This window comes from Lithobates pipiens, unplaced genomic scaffold (genome assembly GCF_037356315.1).
Source record: "Lithobates pipiens isolate NorthernLeopardFrog02 unplaced genomic scaffold, aLitPip1_a1.2 Scaffold_28, whole genome shotgun sequence".
NCBI lineage: Eukaryota > Metazoa > Chordata > Amphibia > Anura > Ranidae > Lithobates > Lithobates pipiens.
Window position 1 is genome coordinate 204,713,947 of NW_027507789.1, and position 27,304 is coordinate 204,741,250.

At 49.4% G+C, this 27,304-nt stretch overlaps 1 protein-coding gene across 2 annotated transcripts in view; it reads right to left on the reverse strand.

The window, feature by feature from the left end:
• YTHDF1 (YTH N6-methyladenosine RNA binding protein F1) overlaps positions 1-26,362 on the reverse strand; it is a 54,664-nt gene extending 28,302 nt beyond the window's left edge. The window contains exons 1-3 of one of the 2 annotated variants that reach the window (XM_077460336.1): positions 26,108-26,362; positions 10,602-10,626; positions 4,183-4,262 (exon numbers count right to left, since the gene is read on the reverse strand). In XM_077460336.1, the coding sequence (XP_077316462.1) occupies positions 4,183-4,262; positions 10,602-10,626; positions 26,108-26,134 (132 nt within the window). In that variant the 5' untranslated portion in view covers positions 26,135-26,362. Of the gene's footprint in view, positions 1-4,182; positions 4,302-10,601; positions 10,627-26,107 lie in introns of both variants that reach the window. The other variant, XM_077460335.1, reaches the window with a different exon arrangement.
• Between the last annotated feature and the right edge of the window lie 942 nt (positions 26,363-27,304).

The following is a 27,304-nucleotide window of genomic DNA, read 5'->3' on the forward strand; positions in this document are numbered from 1 at the left end:
TCCATAAATCAGGGCTTTTTTTCAGCGGGAACACGGGGGAACGCAGCACCTCAAGCACTGAATGTATGCAATAGCGTGAGGTGTGCTGGAGGGTCTATTGATGTTGGCTGCTGGGGGATCTGATTTTGGGTCAGGGTCTATTGCTGCCGATTGGGAATCTATTGTTGCTGGGGGGTCTTATGTTGCTGGAAGGGATCTACTATTGAGGGAAAGGTCTATTTTTACTGGCTGCTGGAGGATCTATTGATGTTGGCTGCTTGGAGATCTGTTGCTGCTGGGGGGGGGGGGGGTCTAATGTTGCTTGGGTGGATATTTTGTTGTGGGTGGTTCACTGTTGCTGCAGGGAATCTATTGTTGGGATGGAGTTGCTGGGGGATTTAGTGCCACAGAATGATACTTGGTTCTGTATTCTCTAAAAGGGGCGGTACTGGTAGGTGGTGGAATCAAGGGACGGTGATCAGAGGTGGGTAGGGGGCAGAGACAAGGGGTGACTCAGACGGGGGGGCGGGGGTGTGGGAGTTTCTGCACCTATTCTCCGAGAATAAAAGCCCTGCCATAAATGACCAAATGTGTGACCCAGGAGTCCCCCCCCAAACAGTGGCTCGCTGCTTGCCTTTATTTGGCCCTTGAGGCACTGTGCCTCCCATTGGCACCTGGGCATTTTCTGCTCCCACTGACTACAGTCTGGCCCCCCTTAATGTTTAAAAGCAGCAAACTGGTCCATTGTTTTGAAAATTTGAAGACCCCTACTCTTAGGGATCCTGTAGCGGAGACAACAGGATTGTTAGTATGACAAAGACCTGAGAAACAATACAAATGGAGAAAATAGAGGATATAAAACAAAAACTACGGTAGATGTTCCTAATAGAGCACATTAGGTTGATGTACTAAAACTGGAGCACTCAGAATCTGGTGCAGCTGTGTGCAGTAGCCAATCAGCTTCTAACTTACTTCAGCTTGTGCAATTAAAACAAATCTGGAAGCCGATTGGTTTCTATGCACAGTTGCACAACATTTAGTACTCTCTGGTTTTAGTAAATCACTTCACTGTTCATTTCACCATAAAGGCTTCATGACTAAAGGTCACATTCATTAGGATGCAAGCTGGGAAATACTCTAACCATTTACAAAAAAAGGTTACCAAGACTTCCTCTTTCCACAGAAAGCAGTTTTGCCTCATGGTGTCCATTTTAGGCACTTATTTTTTTGTTGCTGCTGTGTGCGCCACCACTGGGAAGATTTCTCCTGACTTCCTGTCCAGGAGACCACATGGAAAGAGTGGGCCTTCCCAAGGAGAACAGACCGCAAAGAAAATCCTGCCCAACATATCCAAACCTAAGGGGATGGTTTTCCAAAGGGGGTGGTGGAGGGTTAGAAGAAAGACCAAGAGAAGAGGTGGACATAACTGGGATGTACCAATCCACACAAAAAGCTTGTGGACCTTTGATCACCACATCTACATATACTTGTTTGACAACCCATTCCAAAACCATGAGCAATAACATGGAGTTGGCCCTTTTGGCAGTAATTATTTGCATGTTTTTAACTTGTTCATGCTCTAAATATTGATGGCTCAATCACAAAACATGTGTTTGTGCACTTTTAGGCCCCTTTCACATTGGCTGTCAATTTTTCTCATTCAGGTGGACCTGACTGGACCATTCATTGCCCTCTACGGAGCGGCACATATTAATGGACGTGTTGGAAGACACCTGCCAACATCCTATCTGCTAAAAAGACAGATGGAGGATCCGTTCCACATCCGTCTGATTGGATAACAGTCAGAGGTAAAAACGGACAGGTCGTCTGTTTATATCTGACAGCCCATAGAGGAAAAACAGGTTGTCTGCCCTCTGCATAAGCAGGAGGGGGTACACAGACCTGTCAGCCACCTGCTCAGAGGGGGTCAGAGGAGAGATTCCCCACTGGGCAGGTGGATCGGCTGATGGAGTCCACCAGTGTTAAAGCAGCCTTACAGAGAATAATGCAAAGGTGAACATTATACACCCTCCCCACCCAGCCAGTGTCCGCTGTATTTGACAATTATGAGCTTGTCAGTGCCCATGCAGGCGGTTCAACTGTCTGCAGATTTGATATTCTCCTCCTCGGTGCAGTGTTTCAAGGACAGATCAAAGTGATTCTCTCTGCCGGCACTGACCAATCAGAATCACTCTGGTCCATCCCAGAAGGCCTGTACAGAGAAGAGAAAAAAGGGTGGTGACTTCAAATCCCTGGACCGCTGGAGTGGCTGCATGGGGACTGACAGATCAACATCACCGTTGGTAAGATTGGCAAGGAGGGATGGAAGGGTGTTGGTTTACCTTTTTACGTTTGCTCTGTAAAGGTGAACTAACACATTAACCACTTACCATCCATGCCGATTCTGGCACTTGACTCCTACATGCAATTTTTGCACACTCGTGGAATGGCGCATAAAAATCCCCATAGGCGCCACTTTAAAATTATTATTATTTTTTTTTTTTAGAGGTTACCGGTTTAGCGTTGGAGAAGGTCTTGGGCTAGAATTGTTACTCCTGCTCGTTCGTGGCAATACCTCACGTGTGGTTTGAATGCCGTTTACATATGCGGGCACGACGTATATGTATATTTTTACACTTTCCCTTTAAAAAAATTTTTTTTTTTAATTCACTTTTATTCCTATTACAAGGAATGTAAAAACCCCTTGAAATAGGAATAGCACATGACAGGTCCTATTTATGGAGAGATGTGGGGTCTGCAAGAGGCCACATCTCTCCTCCAGCCAGGAAAGAATGAGATCAAAAGAAATGTTTACTTGCGCCGGCCCGGACATGACGTCATAACGTTGTGCCTGGGCCTCCGAAGGTCATACAGATTGTCGAGGACCATCTGTCCCTTGGAAATCTCTCCTTAACTTCCAGCGCTGGTGGATTCCTACTCCGGCTTGCCGATCGCACTGGCGAGCCAGTAGAAGCACCGGAGGCGTGGGGTAATTAAAAAGTCAGCAGGTACAAATACTGCAGCTGCTGACTTTTATTAATATAAAAGGACACTTATCTGGCCAGCGATCCAGTGTTATCCTCATCAGGGCTGGTTATTCACCAGTCTTGAGGTCCCTGGCGCTGGCATGTTTAGTGTGGGAAGCCAGCTACGACTTCTTGCGGCTTCAGAGCTGGCCTCCCACTGCACATGCGTGAGCTGCACTGCGACACGTAAATGGTCTGCAGCCTGCTGGGACCTGTGACGTGTACTAGAAGGCTGTGGGTGGGGAAGGAGGAGTGAGTTGCTTAACCTCCAGATGTGGGAGCGGGTACCTACCCAAACTACCCCCCCCCCCCAACGAAAAAAGCTCCAATAGAAGAGGAGGAGGGGGAGCAAGACAAAGTGACACTAGTCCTTTAGGGTGAAGTTCTGCTTTAAAGTCCCAGAAAATACTAGGCTTTTTATTAAATGTCATTACAAATTAAGACCACCCAGTAGCACAGGGCTTTCACTTGAATGTCCGAGATGTGTGCATTAGCTTGCAGTTAGGTGCACCTCATGGTCAAGGTCTATGGACACCCGACCTTTACAAGCCATATTGAGTTATAGCTCTAAAGGGGGACGGGGGACGGAGGGTGCTAAGCAGCCTGCACTCCTCTGTGATGGCTTTCCACAACATTTTGGAGGGTGTCTGTGTCAACTTGTGCCCATTCAGCCAACAGAGCAATTGTAAGATCAGGTAGTGATGTTGGATAAGAGGCTCAGGGTGATCAGTAGGGTTGAGGTCAGTTCCTCCACACCAGACCATGTCTTAATGGAGATGGCTTTGTACACAGTGGGACAGTCATAGGCCTTCACCAAACTTACCACATAGCTGGAAGTGCACATCTTAAACGTTCTTTACATTAGAAATACCTGAAACTACATGTGAATGCAGCCCACATATCTAAAACCATCTACAGTAAATATGGCACACTATTAGAGAATTTCCCAACTTCGAGTTGCAAAATGATATATAAAAGAAAAGCCATGACAGGTGCTCTTTGAATGGAATATACCATAAGCCAAAACAGCTAAAAGGCATACCGGCTTTGTTGCCCCAGAAGTAGCATTGAGAAACATCTGCTTCCATCAGTGGCTTTTTAGACAGGAGTGAAGTTGAGTATCACACAGCAATTTCATTGGACCCCCCCCCCCCCCCGACAGGAGACATTTACTGACCTGATTGGATTGGCCGGACAGGTACTGCTCAAAGTCGTTGTCGTGCACGTTGTCCTTCTGGTGTAGGGATCCATTTTGCACTGAAATAAGATCATTGTTTGAGCGCCCTAGTGGAAAAACTTTTGAGGAGAAATTGAGTTTGTAAACTAACTAGGCAAGGATTGGCCTAAGACACAAGTCTAAGCAAAAGCTGAGGGAGCGAGGGGTGAGGGGGGGGCTACAGCTACATCCGTTCAACATAATACACCAACACAAAGGGGGCCAAAAACACATTCACTACATCTCTGCAACACAAGCACATTCCCAGTGCACAGAAAAATCCCTACTGATCTCCCGGAAACCCAGCAAGATCCCAACGTCCCATTTGAGAAAACCTCCCCTTTATGTTATAGAGATTAATACAGGGGAGGTGTTCTGTAGTCCAGCAGTGGATAACACATATTAGGCTGACAATACTGCTTTGTATTTCAATGCAGCAGAAGAAGAGTTGTCAGATGACCACAGGAAGTCACCGGAATTCTGGATTACCTGCAGGAAAGAACATTTTTTTTTTTTAAAGCTACCAGACACACTAGCCAAACATTTTTTTTGGATAGAATGGGGAAGGTTTTACTGCTCTCTGTGGTCCCAGTGAGGGAAACATTCCCTCACCTCATTGTCCCAGTGACAACCATGAAGATTTTCCATCACTTCCTGTTCTTGCGAAAACACGAGTCGAGGAAACAGAGCAATTGTAAGATCAGGTAAGGATGTTGATAAGAGGACCTAGAGCAGTGATGGCGAACCTTGGCACTCCAGATGTTTTGGAACTACATTTCCCATGATGCTCATGCACTCTGCAGTGTAGTGTAGTTGAGCATCATGGGAAATGTAGTTCCAAAACATCTGGGGTGCCAAGGTTCACCATCACTGCCCCCCCCCCCCCCCCCCCAAAGTCATAGCAAAAAAAAAAAAAAAAAATGCAACAGGAACCTCCCATGGCCTCTAAAGGAGGCTATAGGAGCTCAACCCTTTAGTGATTGTAAAGTATTTTTTATTTTTTTGTTAATACATTATACTTGCCTCCTCTGTGCAGTGGTTTTGCACAGAGCAACCCTGACCCTCCTCTTCTCAGCACCCCTTTCAGTGCTCCTGGGCCCCTCCCTCCTTTCAAGTGCCCCCCCCCCTCAGCAAGCAGTTTGCTCCGTGTCTCCATTCAGATACAGAGCTGCTGTTCGGCCCCGCCCCTTCTCTCCCCCTGATTGGCTAACCGACTGATTGACAGCCACAGGAGCCAATAGTGCCGCTGCTGTGTTCTCAGCCAATCAGGTGGGAGAGTACCGGACTGCCGAGGGATTCATGGACATCGCTGAGAGAGATGGGGATCAGGTAAGTATTTGGGGTGGGGGGGGGGGGGGGGGGCACGCTGAAGGAAGGCTGCAACACACAAAGCTTTTTATCTTAATGCATTAGGATAAAAAAGAAAAATAAACACCTTCATATGATGCTACATGTTAACTATTATACAAGTCACGCTGTCCTAGTAGTTACCGGCCCTTTATGGACCTAAGCTGAAGAGGTAGTCCATTTAAAAGTGACATTTTAGTTTATAGGGAGAACCTGGTGAGACTTCGCATGTGTCATAGATAGTTAAGACAGGGAAATGTCCTCTCCTCTGTATAAAATAAATAGAAATCCAGCAGGGATGGTGGCAACCCCTCATAATGGGCACAGCAGGTGTACAGACCTGGGAACTCAGCACAGGGATGGTGGCACACCCTCAATGGGCACAGCGGGTGTACAGACCTGGGAACTTGGCAGTGTCTCACCAATACAGTACGGGAGAGATAGAAAAGACTGAGGGTGTAAATCACCACTGTCCACCAAAGACTGAAATAGACTAATCTATTACAGAATTGTGATTGGCTGCCCATGTACAGTATCTACAATTTTTTTTTTGAAAAGAAAAAATAATGTCCTGTGTGCTGTGGGCTATATGTGGCTAGTGTGGTTTACATTTCTAGCTCTCCCAAGGAATAAGGTGGCTATGTGGAGGGGGGGGGGGGGGGGGGGGATCTGAGGCAGACGATTATTCACCCCTCCAGTCTCCTTGTTCCTCCTGTCAGTCTGAAAAGGACAGACATGTAAAACACTGTGCTGACTCCATGCAGTTGGATGAAGCCTGGTAGGTGGCTATGCGTGGTAGGTGGACACAGGCTGCTCATTGCATCCCACCAATCCTATAGGAAAATGACATTAAGCCACACAGTTTACATAAAGCAATGACGCCGTCTCATTGCTTTCAGTTCATCTATTTCCTATGCAAAGTTTCAGAATGAGATGCGAGTCACACAATCGCCATCATCCAAAACTTCCAGCATGCTGCAGCACGATGCAAATCATCTGGCTGATGATAAACAAGCAAATACGGCCTGACCTGCCAGCAGCCACACTTTCCCAGCTGTGACACAAGAAGCAGCCGCCACTGAACATGTCCGCCCGCCACCCTTTCCAAAACGATGCAAGCTTTATCGGCTATTACTGACTTGTGATATTAGGCTGGTGCCACAGAGCATGTGATCTTCAATGGCCTAATATTTCTACAAGCCTTAAAAGGACAACTCCACCTTTTACAAAAAAAATAAATGCACATTTATTTGCAGGAAAAAAAAAAAAAAGTGTGCATTATTACTTTTTAGGAAAAGTCTGCAAAGCATTGCAAAACACTAACAATGGATCATGGGTGCAATGGCAGGCTTCTGCAGACTCTTCCACCAGCCCCGTCTGTACAGAGGTACAGGCTTTCAGTTAGAGAGCTGGAGGAAATGTACATGGACTACAAGTGCCATGATCACCAAACTCGTGTCTCTATAAGAACTACAGATCCAAAGATCCTTGAATTTGAGGAATGGGCGATGATCTTTTAGCAGGTAATTACATAGTCTTTTGCAGGAAATATTTTTTTCTTTAAAATCAGCAAACAGAGAAGCCTAAGCCCCGGTTCACACTACGAACTGCATGTAAATTGCACAGGAACTGCACTGCCATGCGATTCAGTGCGATTTGAGCCTATTCACTGTGAATGGGCTCAAATTACACAGCATCCGTCACGCATGCGCCTTTTCTTGGAATCGTGCCGCAAACCAGATTGCATGGTGCTTTTGTATCATGCAATCTGTGAAAGTAAACACACTGCATTTGTTTCCTGCGTTGTTTGGGGCGTCATTAAATTTGTATTTATAAAACAAAGGCGCCTGCTTACCTTTAGACCAGTGAAGCTGCCCGTCTTTAAAAGTGAAAATATTAATCATTTTATGATATAAAGAAAAGCAATGCACGATCACCCACAAATACAAAAAAATAATAATATTCATGTAAAGTGAAACAGTAAAAACGATCAAAAATCCACAGGACGTGCGTTGCGATTCACCACAATGCATGTTAATCTTCTGTGTGTCCCTAAATGGTCCAACTGTGCCACCATAAATCTACCAGCCACTGTGAAAAAGCTATCTTCCCGAAGAACTGATCAGCGAAACTAGTCGAGGCTCTACGGGTGTCGCCACGGGTGGTGCTTTCCAACAGCCGTGACGTCACTTACAGCTGTTGGAAAGCACGCTGGTTACCAAGCGGTACGGTGGTTCTGGTTGACAGAAAAGCTGCTTACATTGGTGCCCAGTCTGGGCACAACAAGTGGGTGCTATATTCTGCCTTTGTGTACACCTGGAACACTACACTAGTGATGCACCAAAATTTCGGCTGAAGTAAAAAAAAAAAAAAAAAAAAAAAAAAAAAAAAAGAGTGGCAATAATGGCTACCGAAAACGCCCATGATTTTATTCATAGGTCATGTGACCAAAAAAATAAACGCATCAAAACCGCAACACGGGTGCATTTTTTATGCATTCTTGCTGCATTTTTAATACCATTTTTGTGCATTTTTTAACTGACCAATTAGGCGCAAAAATAAATTTGAAAAACAAAAACAAAACAAAAAACGCAGAAAGCAGGATTTAACACTGCTTCAAAAAAAAAAAAAAAAAAAAAAAAAAGGTGCCACTAATGGCCGACGAATTCATATTTTAAATTTAAGCAATAAAAAAAACCGAATATATATAAAACATCAATTACGGCACCAGAATTTTCTTTTCGGTGCACTACTAATAAACACCGCACTAGAAGTACTTCTCTGGTTTGATGTTGTGGTGTCTTTGGAGTGAATATTGAAGAACTGGGGGGAGTTTGAAGATCTATTGATGGATGGTGTGATCGATCAGGGGGGGGATTTATCTCATTGCGCTTGTTGACCTTTAGTAACAGAGGTCGATGGATTAATGGCGAGTGTGCATTTTTTTTTTTACAGTGGCTGGTGATTTATGGTGGAACAGTTGGAAGATCATTTAAGGGCACATAGAAGATCAACATGCATAGCGGTGGATCAAAACACACATCTATGGGCTTTTTCATCATTTTTACGTATATATTTTTTTTAGATTTAAAAAGGGTAATAGCGCCTTGCTTTCTTTATAATAAATTTATATGGACACACAGCAGATCGCAAGGGCAGTGTGATTGGAATGCGGGGTGGAAATCGCACGCGGATTGTGGCATTGCCCACACTGCATACGTGTGAACCTAACATACTTTTGTATTGTATTTATATATTTTAGTATAACAAACTTTATTTTTTTAGTTTTGGATGGAGTGAAGGAGGATTAGAACCCCTGTAAGTTTGTATTGCTGTCTGTGCCACCATTAGGGAGATTCACCTTCTCTATTTGTTCTCTTTACTTCAATCATTGAAAAAAAAAATTATATATAAAAAAAAAAAAATTTTATTTATTAAGGACAATCCAAAATTAAGAGGGGAAATCTTCCAAAGGGGACACCAGTTCTGGGGACTTGGGGTCCCTAAGGAATTCCCTTGTTTTGTCACATATCGCGACCCATCACATTTGGCTACCCGCTGGACTGCGCATGCGCGCCACCTCCATATACGCTTTTCAACACGGTGGCGATCTGCATTTGTGCAGAATTTTGTGGCCACACCCCTGAACCCAGGTTCAAGCCCCACTATCCAAGTGGACAGAGTTAGATCAAAATTATGCGGAGCGAGGCTGTCCCCGAGGCAAGGTGAGGCTGTGCCCGAGGCAAGGTGAGGCTGTCCCCGAGGCAAGGTGAGGCTGTGCCCGAGACAAGCTCGCGAGGGGTCCTGTGGCAAAGTGGTCTTACAACAGTGTTGGAATGCATATGGCGGCATCACGAATGCGCACTTCAGCGGGTAGCAAAATGTGATGGGTAGCCGAATGTGACATGACACCCTTAATTAGCAGGCATCCAAATACTTCCTGTTTGGATATGAGACAGGAAGTGAAGGGAAATCTCTAAAATAGGACAACTATGACAAAAAAAAAAATAGAAATCTGACAGGGGTTCATTTATAACCTTTCCTTGCTCTATCCAAAATAAAGTTTTGCCTCAAGCTCTACTTTAAAGAACTCAATAGGTGATTATAGCAGCACCATCCAGTCCATCTCAGAGTTAAAGGAGAAGAACAGAACAGACAAACCTTGTTAGGCCGTACTTCCATCGATAACAAGGGTGCAAATCATTTTGCACTCCTATGACCCGTTTTCAGCAGCGAGCAGGACATCATAGAGTCGGTCCAGGCCCCATGTCATCACAACCATGGAGTCTGGATCTGACAGATCCCTGGACCGACAACCAGCTCAGCCTTTCAGCGAGCCCCTGAGAGTCTGAGCCGGCTGCTCCCCCCCACAACTCAGCACTCCAGTGAGCAAGGAGGGGGCAGAGCAGAGAGCGGTGACCGAGTCTCCAACTCTCTGCTCTGAGAGCTGTGAGAACTGAGCGATCGGCAGTATTCCATCCCTCGGTTGTTAGAGGAGCCAGGGGACCAATGCTACCTAGGCAAGTACGAGTTTAAAAAAATAAAACCCCATACTTCTCTCTTAAAGAGGAAGTGAACTTCCTCCACTGACATTTACCTATAGGTAAGCCTATGGCATACGACGTCTTTAACTCAGGTCTATAGCGATTAAAAAGCACTTTAGAGCCTCTGAATGAGTAGAAAGGAAGATCAAATAAACATTCTTGGACAACCTCTGACCCTTGTACATTGCAATAGTAGAATATATGTATGATGGCAAGAGAGGACAAAACACAATTATGGCATCTATCAGTGAGAGTGGAACTCTATCTGGGTTGGGATAACAGACCCAAAACAAGTTCTTCTATGGGAAAGCAAAAGCTTTATTTGATGTTATTGGGGGGGGGGGGGGGGGGAAGCTGCTGACACATTGGGAATCAAGGTCTACTGTACGAAATGTTGCAGGTAGCGCATGCACACCACACGTCATTCAAATAGTTAATAAGGGGGGTTTTAGGGGCAGGAAGAGACTTGAAGAGCGCAAGGAAACTTACCTTTACTGTCTTGTCCTTTTGGTCTCTGCGATTCAAAATGAGAAAAAAAATAAAAATTAGAAAAGTGGTCCAGACTACATGTATAATAGAGTGTGAGGTTCAGTTATCCAGCAATTTCAAGTCATATGTACCAGTGTTAACTTTGGCAGCAAATTTCAATTTAGTTTTAGTCTTAATCTTAGGACATTTTAGTTCTAGTCCCATTTTAGTCTTCTACAATCGTTTTAGTCATTTAGTTATCTAAATCTCCAGCATATTTTAGTCATCTAAAATCTAATGGGTGTAATTCACTTGTAATGCATTAGTTAACATTTCTCTACAATTTGCAAACTCATATACTGCTGGGGTGAAAAAAAATCTCTCAAGTTATTATTACACTGCTGTATGAACATGGACTACAGACCAGTTTTAACTTTACATTTTTTTTTTTTGTTTTAATTGCATTTTAGTAATTTCAGTTGTTTTAGCTGTATTTTTGTCAACTAAAATAATGTTCATTTAGGTCGATGAAATTAACACCGATATGTACAGTGAAAGAAGAGTGTCGCCTTTCCAGACTCATGCTGTTCTGTATATATATTCAGGATTAGAACTTCCTACTGGCTGCCATGGGCAAAACACGTGTAAACCAATCATGGCCAATCACTTATCTATACTATTCCTGTAATCCCTCTGCATACAAAGTGTGTCTGGCAATGTAGATACATACCTTAACTTCAGACATAAAACAGAACAAAGCATATGCTTCTATAGTGTGTACTTCAGAGCACTAAAGCTGCATTCACACCTGAACGTTTTCAGCTCATAAAACGATCGTAAAAACACCCAACAAGCAAGATCCCATTCATTTCAATGGCACCTGTTCACATATAAGCGTTTTGTCACCTGAAGCAGAACACGCCTTAAAGCGGAGGTTCACACAAAAATTGAACCTCCGTTTTCGGAACCCTACTCCCCCCCCCCCCCCCCCGGTGTCAGTTGGCACATTTCGGAGGGGGGTGCAGATACCTGTCTAAGACAGGTATTTTCACCCACTTCCGGGTATAGACTTCCACGGGAGTCTACGCCTCTTCCTGTCCCACTGCGTTGTCTGCTGGGGGACACACGGGTCCCAGAGACAGCGTGGACCATTCTGATTGCGCTGCGCGACTCGCGCATGCGCAGTAGAGAACCGCAAGGCTTCATTTCCCGATTCCATTACCGAAGATGGCGACGGCAGCATCCGAGGACCGAGGGACGGTTCGGCCGCGGGTGACAACATCGCTGGACCCTGGGACAGGTGAGTATCCTTATTTTAAAAGTCAGCAGCTACAGTATTTGTAGCTGCTGACTTTAAAAAATAAAAAAAATAAACTTGCAGGACTCCCTCTTTAAGCTCAAAAAAGAACTTTAGCTTCTTTGGGGGCAGATTACAGGCATTTTTCTGCTTTTTTACATAGATAACCTGTGCATAGACATAGCAAAATCACGGTAAAAAATTTGCAAATTTTATTTTACACTCTGCAATTTTTTTTTAGCACTTTTATTTCTATTACAAGGAACATAAACATCCCTTGTAATAGGAATGGTCCTCTTTATGGAGGGATGTGGGGTCTACACCTCACATCTCTCCTTCAGGCTGAAAGATTTAAAAAAAACACAAAAAAAAAAAACACACAGTGTCTTGGCCTGGAGTGGTGCGCTTGCAGGACGGCAAAAAAAAAAAAAAAAGTCCTGCAAGCAGCTTCTTTGCAGTGTTGGCTACACCGCTCCTAAAGCACCCCTGCCCATTGAAATCAATGGGCATTGGCTCTTTGCAGGTGGTTTTAACCCTTTTTTGGTCACTAGCAGGGATTAAAAACGCCCCCGCTAGCGGCCAAATTGCACCACTAAAACAACGGTAAAGCGCCACTAAAAATATCGGCACTTTACCGCCAACACCTCAGTGTGAAAGCACTCTCACTATAATTTGGTTTTGTTTACGTGTAATTGAGAAGGGCCGATGATCATACTGAATATTGCCTCCTTGTTTCAATGATTTTCTGATAAATATTAGAGCAAATTCTGTATGCCATTTTGAAATTGTAATAAAAATGACTGGAACAAAAAACAAGAACACTGTCCTTAGTCTTCCTCCCTGTATGGATGAGACACCCGTCCCCCCCAAAGCTGCTTTTATTGCTGATCTCTGACCGGTGGTATCGCTATCCCTCTTGCTAAGATCATCTCTTCCCACACCAAGGATCGTGCCGAGGGCCATTCAAAATAAATGGCAGCCCCACAACTCTTGCAACAACTGTGCAATTCGGCTGCGGGTATCAATGCGATTGCCGCAACCAGAACGTACAGCCCCGCACTAGTGTGAAGCGAGCCTTATAAACCGCCACTAGTCCAGCGATCGATGTGCGGACATAGCAGTGCTTTCTCACAATTTGGCAATGGAGAAAAGCACCGGATTGTAGGTTAAGAAACTATACTCTATTAGAAGATCCCTGTGTATAAATCAATCATACTCTTCATGTGTTCCAGGATGATTTGGGCAAGAGGGAAGGGACAGTTCATTTTTGCCAGCTCTGAATGCAGCTTTAATGTGGAGACTACAATGTAACCTTACTTTCGCTTTGTAAAGTTTGTTTGGGCTTGATGAGGTCACAAATCGCTGCTTCAGCCAATTAGAGGAAGCCTTGTATTCACTGATAAAAAATAAAAGATGTCCTGTGAATGGCTGAGCAGCGATCGGTCACCAATCAGCAGGTGGCACCTTATTCCAATGGTCATCCACGGAGAGTAGCAACGAGCGACGCCGCTGTTTAACAAACTTGACACTTCCCTTCACCACTCCCTTCTCCAATTACATCTCCATGTCAATATTGTATTGTTCACCATCCCACGTCTGCTCCGTCATTAAGCACATAGAGAAACCCTACAGGCCTGTTGATAAGAATCCCCTTTACACGTTTTGTTGTGGAATTAAAATGGATAAAAAAAACAAAAAAAAAAAAAAAACGGGAATTTAACTAACCACTTCCATACTTGGCCTTTTCTGGAACTTTTTGTTTAAATTGGTATTTTTTGCTAGAAAATTACTCGGAAAACACCAAAACTTTTTTTTTTTTTTGCAGAGACTCTAGGGGCAGGGATCTCAAACTGGTGACTCTCCAGCTGTTGTGGAACTACAAGTGCCATGAGGCCTTGCAAGGCTGACAGTTACAAACATGACATCCACAGGTATGATGGGACTTGTGGCCCTCCAGCTGTTGCGGAACTACCAGTTTGAGACCCCTGATCTAGGTAATAAAATGGCAGTCGTTGCAACTTTTTACCTCACAAGGTATTTGCACAGCAATTTTTCAAACATGCTTTTTTTTGGGGGGGGGGGGGGGGGGTGGGGGGGTTGGGGAAGGTTAACGAGAAAAAAAAACAAAAAAACAGTAAAGATAGCCCAAATTATCTTGTATAATGTGAAAGATGATGTTATGCTGAGTAAACGGAACACCAACATGTCGCTCTATAAAATTGTGCACACTCGTGGAATGGCGCCAAACTTCGGTATTTAAAAATCTCCATAGGTGACTCCAAAAATGTTTACAGGTTACCAGTTTAGAGTTGTAGAGGAGATCTTGGGCTAGAATTGTTGCCCTCGTATCGCACACGGCGATACCTCACATGCAAGATTTGAACGATGTTTACATGCGTGACTTACGTATAGGTTGGCTTCTGTGCACGAGCACACGGGGCGCTTACATTTCTTTTACTTTTATTTTTACACTTTCGCAAAAAAAATAAAGTTTTTTTGGATCACTTTTATTCCTATTACAAGGAATGTAAACATCCCTTGTAATAGGAATGGTGTGTGACAGGTCCTCTTTATGGAGAGATGCGCAGTCTTTAAAGACCTCACATCTCTCCTTCAGGCTTAAAGACCAAGGATTGCTTGCACCCCCACCCAAGTATTACCTATAGGGCAAAGCTCCAGCAAGCTTGCACATCTGGGCCCTAAAGGTTTTGTTCCTGGCATTATTCCCCTAGCTCTGTGAGGACTAGGACACAAGTGATCCGGTTATTGGCAATAACTCACCAGTGGAAGACCATTTTCCTGTTATAAAGTCTCTCCCTCAGTCTTGTAGACCAGGAGTCTCCAAACTTTCTAAGCAAAAAGGTCCAGTTCACAGTCCTTCAGATTTAAGGGGGTCGGACTGTGGCCACTGGGAGTAGAAAAGGCCCTGATGTCAGTGGCAAAAAAAATAATGCCCCATTGTTTGTTTCAGTGAGAGTAATTGTGCCCCATTATTGGTGGAATTGAGCCCCATCGTTGATGTCATTGGGCCCAATCATTGATGTAATTAAGGAATTGTGCCCCATCATTGGTGTAACTGTAAGGAGTTGTGCCCCATCATTGTTGTGCCTGCTTATTGATGTCATTAAGCCCCATCACTGGTGTAATTGAGAGGAATTGCACCCCATCAATGTCATTAGGCCTGAGCAGAGGAATTGTGCCCCATCATCTATTTCATTGGGCCCCATTATTGGTGTAATTGAGAGGAGCTGTGCTTCATCAATGTCATTAGCCCCCATTGTTGGCGTCATTGGGAGGAACTGTGCCCCCTTCATTGGTGTCACATGTAACATGTTCCCAAAAGTGAACTTATTTAACCATCTGCCTACCGGGCACTTTCACCCCCTTACTACCCAGGCCAATTTTCAGCTTTCAGCGCTGTCACAATTTGATAATTGTGCAGTCATGCAACGCTGTACCCAAACTAAATTTCTATATTTTTTTTAGCCCGATAGAGCTTTCTTTTGGGGGCGTTTAAACAATTTTGAGTTTTTGCAAAAAAAAAAAAAAAAAAAAAAAAAATTTGGAAGAAAAAAAAATAAAAAAGGAAGGACAGTTTTACTTGTTACAAAATTTACTAAATAAGTAATTTTTCTCCTTCACTGATGAGTAGAACCACCCACGGGACTTGAGGCAACATGACAGATCCGCGAAAGCACAAGACACACAACTCAGGATCATGACATATTTCCAAAGTAAAAAATTTTTTATAAAAATTCCTCACACACAGGTAGGTTATGGGTGATTGACAAGATTTCAAAAGTACAGAAACCTGTCAGACATGAAATATAAACCGGTCTGAATGTTATCTGGTGGGGGGGGCGGACCTTCACCACCAATCCTGCACCCAAAAAGAACAGGACTGGGTTCACCAATTGTAAAGGACAGATAAAAGATGAGACAAAGTGAAATTCTTCTCCCAGGGAACATTTACTAAAACTGGAGCAGACAGAATCTGGTGCAGTCGTGCATTGCAGCCAATCAGCTTCTAACTTGAGCTTGTTTAATTAAGCTGACAAAAAAAAATAAAAAATGTAAAAACCAACAACCTGGAAGCTGATTGGTTTCTGCACCAGATTGCGCTCTCCCCAGATTTAGTAAAATCTCCTCCACTGAAGAGCTGATAAGGTAGCAGTGTCTGGTTGCCACCCATTACAGAATACTGGTGATCTTGGTATAGTCCAGTGATGGCGAACCTTGGCACCCCAGATGTTTTGGAACTACATTTCCCATGAAGCTCATGCACTCTGCAGTGTAGTTAAGCATCATGGGAAATGTAGTTCCAAAACATCTGGGGTGCCAAGGTCAGTCAAAAGGTTTAGAACCTCGGTTAATTCATGTTCTCCATTTAAAGCGGACCTCCACCCTGAAGTGGACGTTCCGCTCATCTGATTCCTCCCCCCTCCGGTGCCAATTGGCACCTTTCAGGGGGGGGAGGGGGTGTAGATACCTGGATAATCTAGGTATCTGCACCCACTTTCGGGACAAGCTAGCGGCACATGCGCACCCCCCCCCCCCCCCGTTGTGTTCTGGGAAACACACAGTTCCCAGGACACAGAGGGGACCAGCGGAGACGCTCAGCGCGACTCGCGCATGCGCAGTAGGGAACCGGGCAGTGAAGCCGCAACCCTTCACTTCCCGTTTTCCTGACAGAGGATGGCGGCGGGGGGGAGGAGAGAGACGAGCGATCACTCGTCATCTGCCGCCAACATCGCTGGACCCCAGGACAGGTAAGTGTCAATGTATTAAAAGTCAGCAGCTGCAATATTAGTAGCTGCTGGCTTTTAATATTTTTTTTTAAGGTTCAGCTCCTCTAACTTTAAACCACACAATGGAAAATACGACATGACTGCAGAAAAACAGAGGTGATAGAATGTTGAGAATTGGAATTTGGAAAGGTGGGTGGCATTACAGTCGGGGTGATGAAGGGAGCAGACAGGAGGGATATCTAGAGGAGGGATATAAATCTAGCCGGGGGGGGGTTGGAGAAGAGATGTGAGGGTGGGGGACGGGGCAGGGGAAGGGGGACGGAGTGAGTGATGGGAGGGGGGTGGGGGTTAGTGATGGGACGGGGGGGGGGGGGGGGGTGGCGGGGGGGGGGGGGGAAGGAATGGGAGTGATGGGACGGGAAGGAAAAGCAAGGAGTACAGGAACGAATCTTAAATTGTAAGGAACATTTTGAGGAAGGTTTAAAGTATGGAAGATATTTAAAGAGCAGTACAAACAGTTTCTAGGACATGAGGAGATTGCGATATTTTGAAGAATGGCTCTCAAACTGATGAGGAAGGATGCCAAGAATTACACCAGAATATAGATAAGAGAAGGAAGATACATCTTCAAAAGCGGAACTTTACCCAGAACGATGTGATAACAAAATAGCAAGGAACATAAATTCCACATTATTAGTTATGCAGAATTTGTGCATGTTGTAAATTTGTCTCTAGCACTGCTCATGTCTCTTCTTGCTGGAGGCTGCCATTTTGCTGAAGTCCAGAGCCCACTGAGCAGCAGTAAATCTTTAGGCTGTCAGCAGAGGGGCCTCTACAAATTCAGCACAGCGACTAAACAAATGGAGAGCAACTGAGCATGTGCAGAGCGGGGTGAGAGTTTATTAGGGGATTTCAAAAAGCATAGGCACTTATTTAATGTTTTGCATAGCTATACCAGCTAAAGGGGCCAGTCTGAAGTGATCTAGCAGGACCTACATTTTCTGACTAAAGCTCAATTTTAAAGGGAAGAAGAACGTTGATTTTGAGGAGGAGGATATGAGGCAGATGACCCTGGAATAGATATTGTGGGGTTAATGGAAAGATGATTTGTGATATTCCAGGAAGGGTTCACTTAAAGTGGAGTTCCACCCAAAAACTGAACTTTCGCTTTAAGTGAAGGTGAACCCCCCCCCCCCCCGACATGCCACATTTGGCATGTCTTTTTTTTTTTGGGGGGGGGGGGGGCACGTAGCTCCCACTTCCTCCTGGCACATTGCGGCACCGGAAGGGAGATAACCTCCCCCCTCCCTGCCCCCACTTGGCAATCATCTGGGACATGTCACAGGCCTCAGATGATTGCCACAGCGCGCTGCGTGGCTTGCGCAGTGCGTGCTTGGCTGCAAAGCCACAACCGGGGTGAAGAAGAACGGGGCTTCGTTACCCCGCATCGCTGGACCCCGGGACAGGTACGATTATTAAAAGTCAGCAGCTGCAGTATTTGTAGCTGCCAACTTTTTTTTTTTTTTTTTTTTTTAAGCGAAACTCCTAATCTAACTACCATGTATAAGGGAGACGCTTGTACTTACCATCCAGCCCTGCGATTGGCTCCGAGCTGAGGATTCAAGGGAGAGGACAGGTGACAATGGATGCCCCCATAGTAAGCTTATGGTGACCTCCCTGCCTAGGCATTCCTTACGTTGATGTTTCCTTCTCCTGAAGCCAGGTAAGTACAAGGATGTTCCTTCCACAGGGTAGTCAGAATAGGGGTTAGAAGGGGGTGGGAGGGGATTTAAGCTTAGGGGACAGCAGAGGTTACTATGTGATGCACATGCCTTTAACTTCCCTGACTGAGCCAAATCCTCCATGTCTCACCCGTTGCCCTCACCCACACACTGCCACTCACAGCAGCAGAGGCAGTGCAGCCAATCTGGAAAGCAGTGACTAGGTGCAGCCAGGTGCTGATTGACAGCCGACATCACACTGTAATGAAAGCAGACGCAGCCTGCATGAGAGTGACAACTCTGCTCTGATTTCAGCAGCAGTGCACCACTGTTGTCACTCCATCACAGGAAGCGGCAGAAGTTGATCATTATCAGCAGGATTAGATATTTGTAGGACTTCTAAATTAGGCGATGCAGCACAGTGAGGGAGAAAAAAGTATTTGATCCCCTGCTGATTTTGTATGTTTGCCCACCGACAAAAAAAAAAAAATATGAGTCTATAAATCTAATGGTAGGTTTATTTTAAGTGCAACAAAAAAAAAAAAATCCAGAAAAACTGTTATAAATAGATTTTCATTTTAATGAGTGAAATGGTATTTGATTCTCCATCAATCAGCAAGATTTCTGTCTCCCAGGTGTCTTCTATACAGGTAACAAGCTGAGATTAGGAGCACTCTTAAATGTAGTGCTCCTAATCTCAGCTTGTTACCTGTATAAAAAAGACACCTGTCCACAGAAGCAATCAGATTCCAATCTCTCCACCATGGCCAAGACCAAAGAGCTGTACAAGGACATCAGGGACAAGATTATAGACCTGCACAAGGCTGGAATGGGCTACAAGACCACCGCCAAGCAGCTTGGTGAGAGGGTGACAACAGTTGGTGCGATTATTCACAAATGGAAGAAAAAAAATGTTTTTTTCTGGATGTTTTTGTTCTTCTGTCTCTCACTGTTAAAATGAATCTACCATTAGAATTGCAGACTGATCATTTCTTTGTCGGTGGGCAAACATACAAAATCAGCAGGGGATCAAATTCTTTTTTTTCCCCGATTGCATAGGGTAGATGTTTGGCGTAGATTATAGGAGTACGGTGGATCCAAGGGGATCAGAGGAAGATATCGGGGTGGCATAAAGGCAAATGTTGGGGATGGGGAATCTGGAGGGCACAGAGGCAGATTTCAGGAAAAAGGTATCAGAAGCTGAACAGGGAGCAGAATCGGGGAACAAGCTATGAAAGGTGGATGATAAATGGGGTGTTCTGGGGAAACAGGAGCGGGTGTTGAGTGTGTGGGGCACAAGGGTTGATATCAGGGAGGGGTCATGAGAAGACGACGTTGAAGGGGGGTAAAAATGGCAGAGGGGTAAAGATGTTAGAGGAGGAGTATGAGACCCCGATGTTGGAAGGGGTACCACAGATAGAACAGAAGATGTTGAACAAAGCACATGGCAGATGTTGAAGAGTCTATGGGGGGAGGGAGATGCTGGGATAGTCTATGTGGGAGGGGAGATGCCCGAAGAGGCTATGGGGGCGGACTATGTGGGAGGGGAGATGCCCGAAGAGGCTATGGGGGCGGACTATGGGGAGGGGAGAGATGCTGGGAGAGGCTATGGGGAGGGGGGGGAGATGCTGGGAGAGGCTAGATGATGGGAGAGGCTATGTGGGGGGGGGGGGGGGGATGATAATGGGAGAGGCTATGTGGGGGGGGGGGATGATGATGATGGGAGAGGCTATGTGGGGGGGGGGGATGATGATGATGGGAGAGGCTATGTGGGGGGGGGGGAGATGATGATGATGGGAGAGGCTATGTGGGGGGGGATGATGATGATGGGAGAGGCTATGTGGGGGGGGGGGGGGGGGAGATGATGATGATGGGAGAGGCTATGTGGGGGGGGGATGATGATGGGAGAGGCTATGTGGGGGGGGATGATGATGGGAGAGGCTATGTGGGGGGGGGATGATGATGATGGGAGAGGCTATGTGGGGGGGGGGATGATGATGATGGGAGAGGCTATGTGGGGGGGGGGAGATGATGATGATGGGAGAGGCTATGTGGGGGGGGATGATGATGATGGGAGAGGCTATGTGGGGGGGGATGATGATGATGGGAGAGGCTATGTGGGGGGGGGGGGGAGATGATGATGATGGGAGAGGCTATGTGGGGGGGGGATGATGATGGGAGAGGCTATGTGGGGGGGGATGATGATGGGAGAGGCTATGTGGGGGGGGGATGATGATGATGGGAGAGGCTATGTGGGGGGGGGGGATGATGATGATGGGAGAGGCTATGTGGGGGGGGGGGATGATGATGATGGGAGAGGCTATGTGGGGGGGGGGATGATGATGATGGGAGAGGCTATGTGGGGGGGGGGGGGGATGATGATGATGGGAGAGGCTATGTGGGGGGGGGGGGATGATGATGATGGGAGAGGCTATGTGGGGGGGGGGGGGGGGGGATGATGATGATGGGAGAGGCTATGTGGGGGGGGGGGGGGGATGATGATGATGGGAGAGGCTATGTGGGGGGGGGATGATGATGATGGGAGAGGCTATGTGGGGGGGGGGGGGATGATGATGATGGGAGAGGCTATGTGGGGGGGGGGGGATGATGATGATGGGAGAGGCTATGTGGGGGGGGGGGGGGGATGATGATGATGGGAGAGGCTATGTGGGGGGGGGGGGGATGATGGGAGAGGCTATGTGGGGGGGGGGGGGATGATGATGGGAGAGGCTATGTGGGGGGGGGGGGGGATGATGATGGGAGAGGCTATGTGGGGGGGGGGGGGGATGATGATGGGAGAGGCTATGTGGGGGGGGGGGGGGATGATGATGGGAGAGGCTATGTGGGTGGGGAGATGCCCGAAGAGGCTATGGGGGGCGGACTATGGGGAGGGGAGAGATGCTGGGAGAGGCTATGGGGAGGGGGGGGGGAGATGCTGGGAGAGGCTATGGGGGGGGGGGATGCTGGGAGAGGCTAGATGATGGGAGAGGCTATGTGGGGGGGGGGGGGGGGGGAGAATGATGATGGGAGAGGCTATGTGGGGGGGGGGGGATGATGATGATGGGAGAGGCTATGTGGGGGGGGGGGGGGATGATGATGATGGGAGAGGCTATGTGGGGGAGGGGGGGGATGATGATGATGGGAGAGGCTATGTGGGGGAGGGGGGGGATGATGATGATGGGAGAGGCTATGTTGGGGAGGGGGATGATGATGATGGGAGAGGCTATGTGGGGGAGGGGGATGATGATGATGGGAGAGGCTATGTGGGGGAGGGGGATGATGATGATGGGAGAGGCTATGTGGGGGAGGGGGATGATGATGATGGGAGAGGCTATGTGGAGGAGGGGGATGATGATGATGGGAGAGGCTATGTGGGGGGGGGGGGGGGGATGATGATGATGGGAGAGGCTATGTGGGGGGGGGGGGATGATGATGATGGGAGAGGCTATGTGGGGGGGGGGATGATGATGATGGGAGAGGCTATGTGGGGGGGGGGGGATGATGATGATGGGAGAGGCTATGTGGGGGGGGGGGGGGGATGATGATGGGAGAGGCTATGTGGGGGGGGGGGGGGGGATGATGATGGGAGAGGCTATGTGGGGGGATGATGATGATGGGAGAGGCTATGTGGGGGGGGGGGGGATGATGATGGGAGAGGCTATGTGGGGGGGGGGGGATGATGATGGGAGAGGCTATGTGGGGGGGGGGGATGATGATGGGAGAGGCTATGTGGGGGGGGGGGGGGGATGATGATGGGAGAGGCTATGTGGGGGGCGGGGATGATGATGGGAGAGGCTATGTGGGGGGCGGGGATGATGATGAGGAGGGCTATGTGGGGGGCGGGGATGATGATGGGAGAGGCTATGTGGGGGGCGGGGATGATGATGGGAGAGGCTATGTGGGGGGCGGGGATGATGATGGGAGAGGCTATGTGGGGGGCGGGGATGATGATGGGAGAGGCTATGTGGGGGGCGGGGATGATGATGGGAGAGGCTATGTGGGGGGCGGGGATGATGATGGGAGAGGCTATGTGGGGGGCGGGGATGATGATGGGAGAGGCTATGTGGGGGGCGGGGATGATGATGGGAGAGGCTATGTGGGGGGCGGGGATGATGATGGGAGAGGCTATGTGGGGGGCGGGGATGATGATGGGAGAGGCTATGTGGGGGGGGGGGGGATGATGATGGGAGAGGCTATGTGGGGGGGGGGGGGGGATGATGATGGGAGAGGCTATGTGTGGGGGGGGGGGGGATGATGATGGGAGAGGCTATGTGGGGGGGGGGGGGGATGATGATGGGAGAGGCTATGTGGGGGGGGGGGGGATGATGATGGGAGAGGCTATGTGGGGGGGGGGATGATGATGGGAGAGGCTATGTGGGGGGGGGGGGGGATGATGATGGGAGAGGCTATGTGGGGGGGGGGGGGGATGATGATGGGAGAGGCTATGTGGGGGGGGGGGGATGATGATGGGAGAGGCTATGTGGGGGGGATGATGATGGGAGAGGCTATGTGGGGGGGGATGATGATGGGAGAGGCTATGTGGGGGGGGGGGGATGATGATGGGAGAGGCTATGTGGGGGGGGGATGATGATGGGAGAGGCTATGTGGGGGGGGGATGGATGATGATGGGAGAGGCTATGTGGGGGGGGGGGGGATGATGATGGGAGAGGCTATGTGGGGGGGGGGGGGGGGATGATGATGGGAGAGGCTATGTGGGGGGCGGGGATGATGATGGGAGAGGCTATGTGGGGGGCGGGGATGATGATGGGAGAGGCTATGTGGGGGGGGGGATGATGATGGGAGAGGCTATGTGGGGGGGGGGGGATGGGGAGGAAATTGGGGGGGGGGGGGTATGCTGGGAGAGGAAATTGGGGGGGGGGTATGCTGGGAGAGGAAATTGGGGGGGGTATGCTGGGAGAGGAAATTGGGGGGGGGGGGTATGCTGGGAGAGGAAATTGGGGGGGGGGGGGTATGCTGGGAGAGGAAATTGGGGGGGGGAGAAGCTGGGAGAGGAAATTGGGGGGGGGAGAAGCTGGGAGAGGAAATTGGGGGGGGGGAGAAGCTGGGAGAGGAAATTGGGGGGGGGGGGGGGGGAGAAGCTGGGAGAGGAAATTGGGGGGGGGGGGGGGAGAAGCTGGGAGAGGAAATTGGGGGGGGAGAAGCTGGGAGAGGAAATGGGGGGGGAGAAGCTGGGAGAGGAAATTGGGGGGGAGAAGCTGGGAGAGGAAATTGGGGGGGGGAGAAGCTGGGAGAGGAAATTGGGGGGGGGAGAAGCTGGGAGAGGAAATTGGGGGGGGGGGAGAAGCTGGGAGAGGAAATTGGGGGGGGGGGAGAAGCTGGGAGAGGAAATTGGGGGGGGGGGAGAAGCTGGGAGAGGAAATTGGGGGGGGAGAAGCTGGGAGAGGAAATTGGGGGGGGGGGAGAAGCTGGGAGAGGCTATTGGGGGGGGAGAAGCTGGGAGAGGCTATTGGGGGGGGAGAAGCTGGGAGAGGCTATTGGGGGGGGGGCTGGGAGAGGCTATTGGGGGGGGAGCTGGGAGAGGCTATTGGGGGGGGGAGCTGGGAGAGGCTATTGGGGGGGGGAGCTGGGAGAGGCTATTGGGGGGGGGGAGCTGGGAGAGGCTATTGGGGGGGGGGGAGCTGGGAGAGGCTATTGGGGGGGGGGAGCTGGGAGAGGCTATTGGGGGGGGGGAGCTGGGAGAGGCTATTGGGGGGGGGAGCTGGGAGAGGCTATTGGGGGGGGGGAGCTGGGAGAGGCTATTGGGGGGGGGGGAGCTGGGAGAGGCTATTGGGGGGGGGGAGCTGGGAGAGGCTATTGGGGGGGGGAGCTGGGAGAGGCTATTGGGGGGGGGGGGGAGCTGGGAGAGGCTATTGGGGGGGGGGAGCTGGGAGAGGCTATTGGGGGGGGGGGGAGCTGGGAGAGGCTATTGGGGGGGGGGGAGCTGGGAGAGGCTATTGGGGGGGGGGAGCTGGGAGAGGCTATTGGGGGGGGGGGAGCTGGGAGAGGCTATTGGGGGGGGGGGAGCTGGGAGAGGCTATTGGGGGGGGGGAGCTGGGAGAGGCTATTGGGGGGGGGGGAGCTGGGAGAGGCTATTGGGGGGGGAGCTGGGAGAGGCTATTGGGGGGGGGGAGCTGGGAGAGGCTATTGGGGGGGGGGAGCTGGGAGAGGCTATTGGGGGGGGAGCTGGAAGAGGCTATTGGGGGGGGGAGAAGAGCGAAAAATGCCGTGAGAGTCTATGGGGGGGGGGGGGGTGCTGGGACAGTCTATGGGGGGGGGGGGGGTTGAAGGGGAGTAAACATGGCAGATATCAAAAAGGGGTAAATATGTTAGAGGAAGTACAGGGCAGATGGGTAGAGAGGTATCTGGGGTACAAGGGCAAGTATTGGGGCATGAGTGGAAGGATGTTATGGAAGGGTTATCTTGATGGTAATGGGTAGGTACAGGTGGGAAGTTAGAGCAGATGTTAGGGGGGGGATATCAGAGGCACATGTTGAAAAAGTCTATGGCGGAGGGAGGGTAGGATGAGACCCCTGTGGGGTGGAGCATTATAAGAGGGGCAGATACTGGGTGAGCGCGCTATCAGGCAGCAGATCTTAAGAGTTGGGTTAGGAACCAACCTCTGTGGAGGAGGATTGAGGGGGGGGGGCTATAAGGCAGATGTTGTGGGGGGATCTCAGGGTTGGGGTAGAATAAGAACCCTGTGGGGGAGGGGGCAGATGATGGGACAATGGGCAGGTGTTGGGGTATTAGGGAGTGGATATTGAGGGATCAGACCCCATGTGATGGAGGATTGTTAGGAGGCAGATATTGGGGGAGGAGGGTTGTTGGGGGGGGGGGATCTCCAGGTTGGGTTAGGATCAGACCCCCCTGGTTGAGGAGGATTATTAGAGGGCAATCCCAGGGTTGGGGTAGGATCAAAACCGTGTGGGGATCATTAGGGGGCAGATGTTGGGGGTGGGTGTATTTTGGGGGCAGATCCCAGGGTTGGGGTAAGATCAGACCCCGGGGGGGTCATCAGGGGGCAGATGTTGGGGGAGGGGTGTATTTTGGGGGCAGATCCCAGGGTTGGGGTAGGATCAGAACCCTGTAGGGGATCATTAGGGGGCAGATGTTGGGGGTGAATTTTGGGGGCAGATCCCAGGGTTGGTGAAGGATCAGACCCCTGTGGGAGGATTAGGGGGTAGATGTTGGGGGAGGGGGGTATTTTGGGGACAGATCCCAGGGTTGGGGTAGGATCAGACCCCTGTGGGGGGGGGGGGGAGAATCATTAGGGGGGAAGATGTTGGTGGGGTATTTTGGGAGAGGATCAGACCCCTGTGGGTGGGATCATTAGGGGTAGATGTTGAGGGGTCATTAAGGGGCAGATGTTGAGGGGGAGGGGTCATTAAGGGGCAGATCCCAGGGTTGGGGTAGGATCAGACCACTAAGGGTGGGATCGTTAGGGGGCAGATGTTGGAGGGGTGTATTTTGGGGGCAGATCCCAGGGTTGGGGTAGGATCAGACCCCTGTGGGGGTGATTAGGGGGCAGATGTTGGGGGGAGGGGTGCATTTTGGGGGCAGATCCCAGGGTTGGGGTAGGATCAGACCCCTGTGGGGGAGGGGGAGGCAGATGATGGGGGGGGGGGTGGGCAGATGTCGGGGTATTATTAGGGGGCGGATGTTGGGGGGAGGGGTGGTTGGAGTAGATCTCAGGGTTGGGGTGTAGGGTCACCCCCGGGTGGTTGGGTTGGGGGAGGGGGGAGGCCCCTGTGTTTCTCTCACCTGCGGGTCCACGCTGGTGGCAGACATGATTCATGTAGAGCGGAGTGGAGGCCGCGCTGTGTACAGGCCGCACTAGGCCGGCTCCTTCTCTCTTCCTCTCAGTCGGTGGGGCGGAGCGGGCGCAGGGCGGTGTCGGGGGTCTCGGGCTATCTCTCCAGTCGGGGTGTGAGGCCTGGCCCGGGACTTCCACACTCACCAATGGCGGCGGGGACTGGGCAGAGTGCGGCTGACGTCAGCAGCGGCGCGGGGCAGGCCGGGTAGCGGAAGCCGCCGCACATGCGCACACGGGACGCAGGAGTCAGCGCGGCCGAAAAAAGCGGAAGTGACGCGTGGGTAGTGAGGGCGGAAGTGAAGCAGAGGGGAGCGGCGCGAGCACGTGACTGCCGCCCAGCCTCATCCCATTATTCCTGTGTACGCTGGAGCAGAGGGGGGGAGGAGTCTGGTTGCTATGAGTGACAGGCCCACCTCTTTTTTTCTAGCAGTGCACCGACATAGCCCTTCCTCAAGTGGATATGTGATGTTCAAACTGTGTAAATAAAGTTTAGAGACTGAAAGCAAGCATGGTCCCCTGGTTACTATGTTCTTTTGTGTAAGGGAGTCCTATGGTATCAAACAAACTGATCTCTCCCTTCTGCCCCACTATCCCCAATTCCACGGGTGACCCCAGGGCAGTCTCGCATTTTGCAAGTCTGTCCTGGGTCCCCGACACCTTCATTCCGGGACAATACAGTGTCCTAGAACGAAAGGCTCCGGGCCAATCTGAAGTCCCCAAAAAAGGCCACCGCATCGCTGCTTTACTCGCTGACAGTACTTGTCCTGGCTGAACTAGCCGCATTTTACCGTGCTCTATAGGGTTGCCACCTGTCCAGGATTCACCCGGACAGTTCGGGTTTTGAATCATCTGTCCGGGTTTCAGTCCATCTGAAACCCGGACACATTATTCAGACCAGGCTGTGGCTCCCCAAGTAACCCAGATAGTCATACACAAATCTGTTGCCACTGCGGGCAGCTGTTTGAGGTCAGGTTCGGCATCACTGAAGGGTGGGTTGATGATGTCAGCAAGAGCAATTTGGCTGCATCCCAGGCCTTTTATAATCCTATAGTGTTTACTGAAAAAAGAAACAAAATATTGCCCTGTGCCGCAAAAGTGTTCGGGTTTGACTTGAAGAAAAGAAGGCAACCCTAGTGCTCTACGAT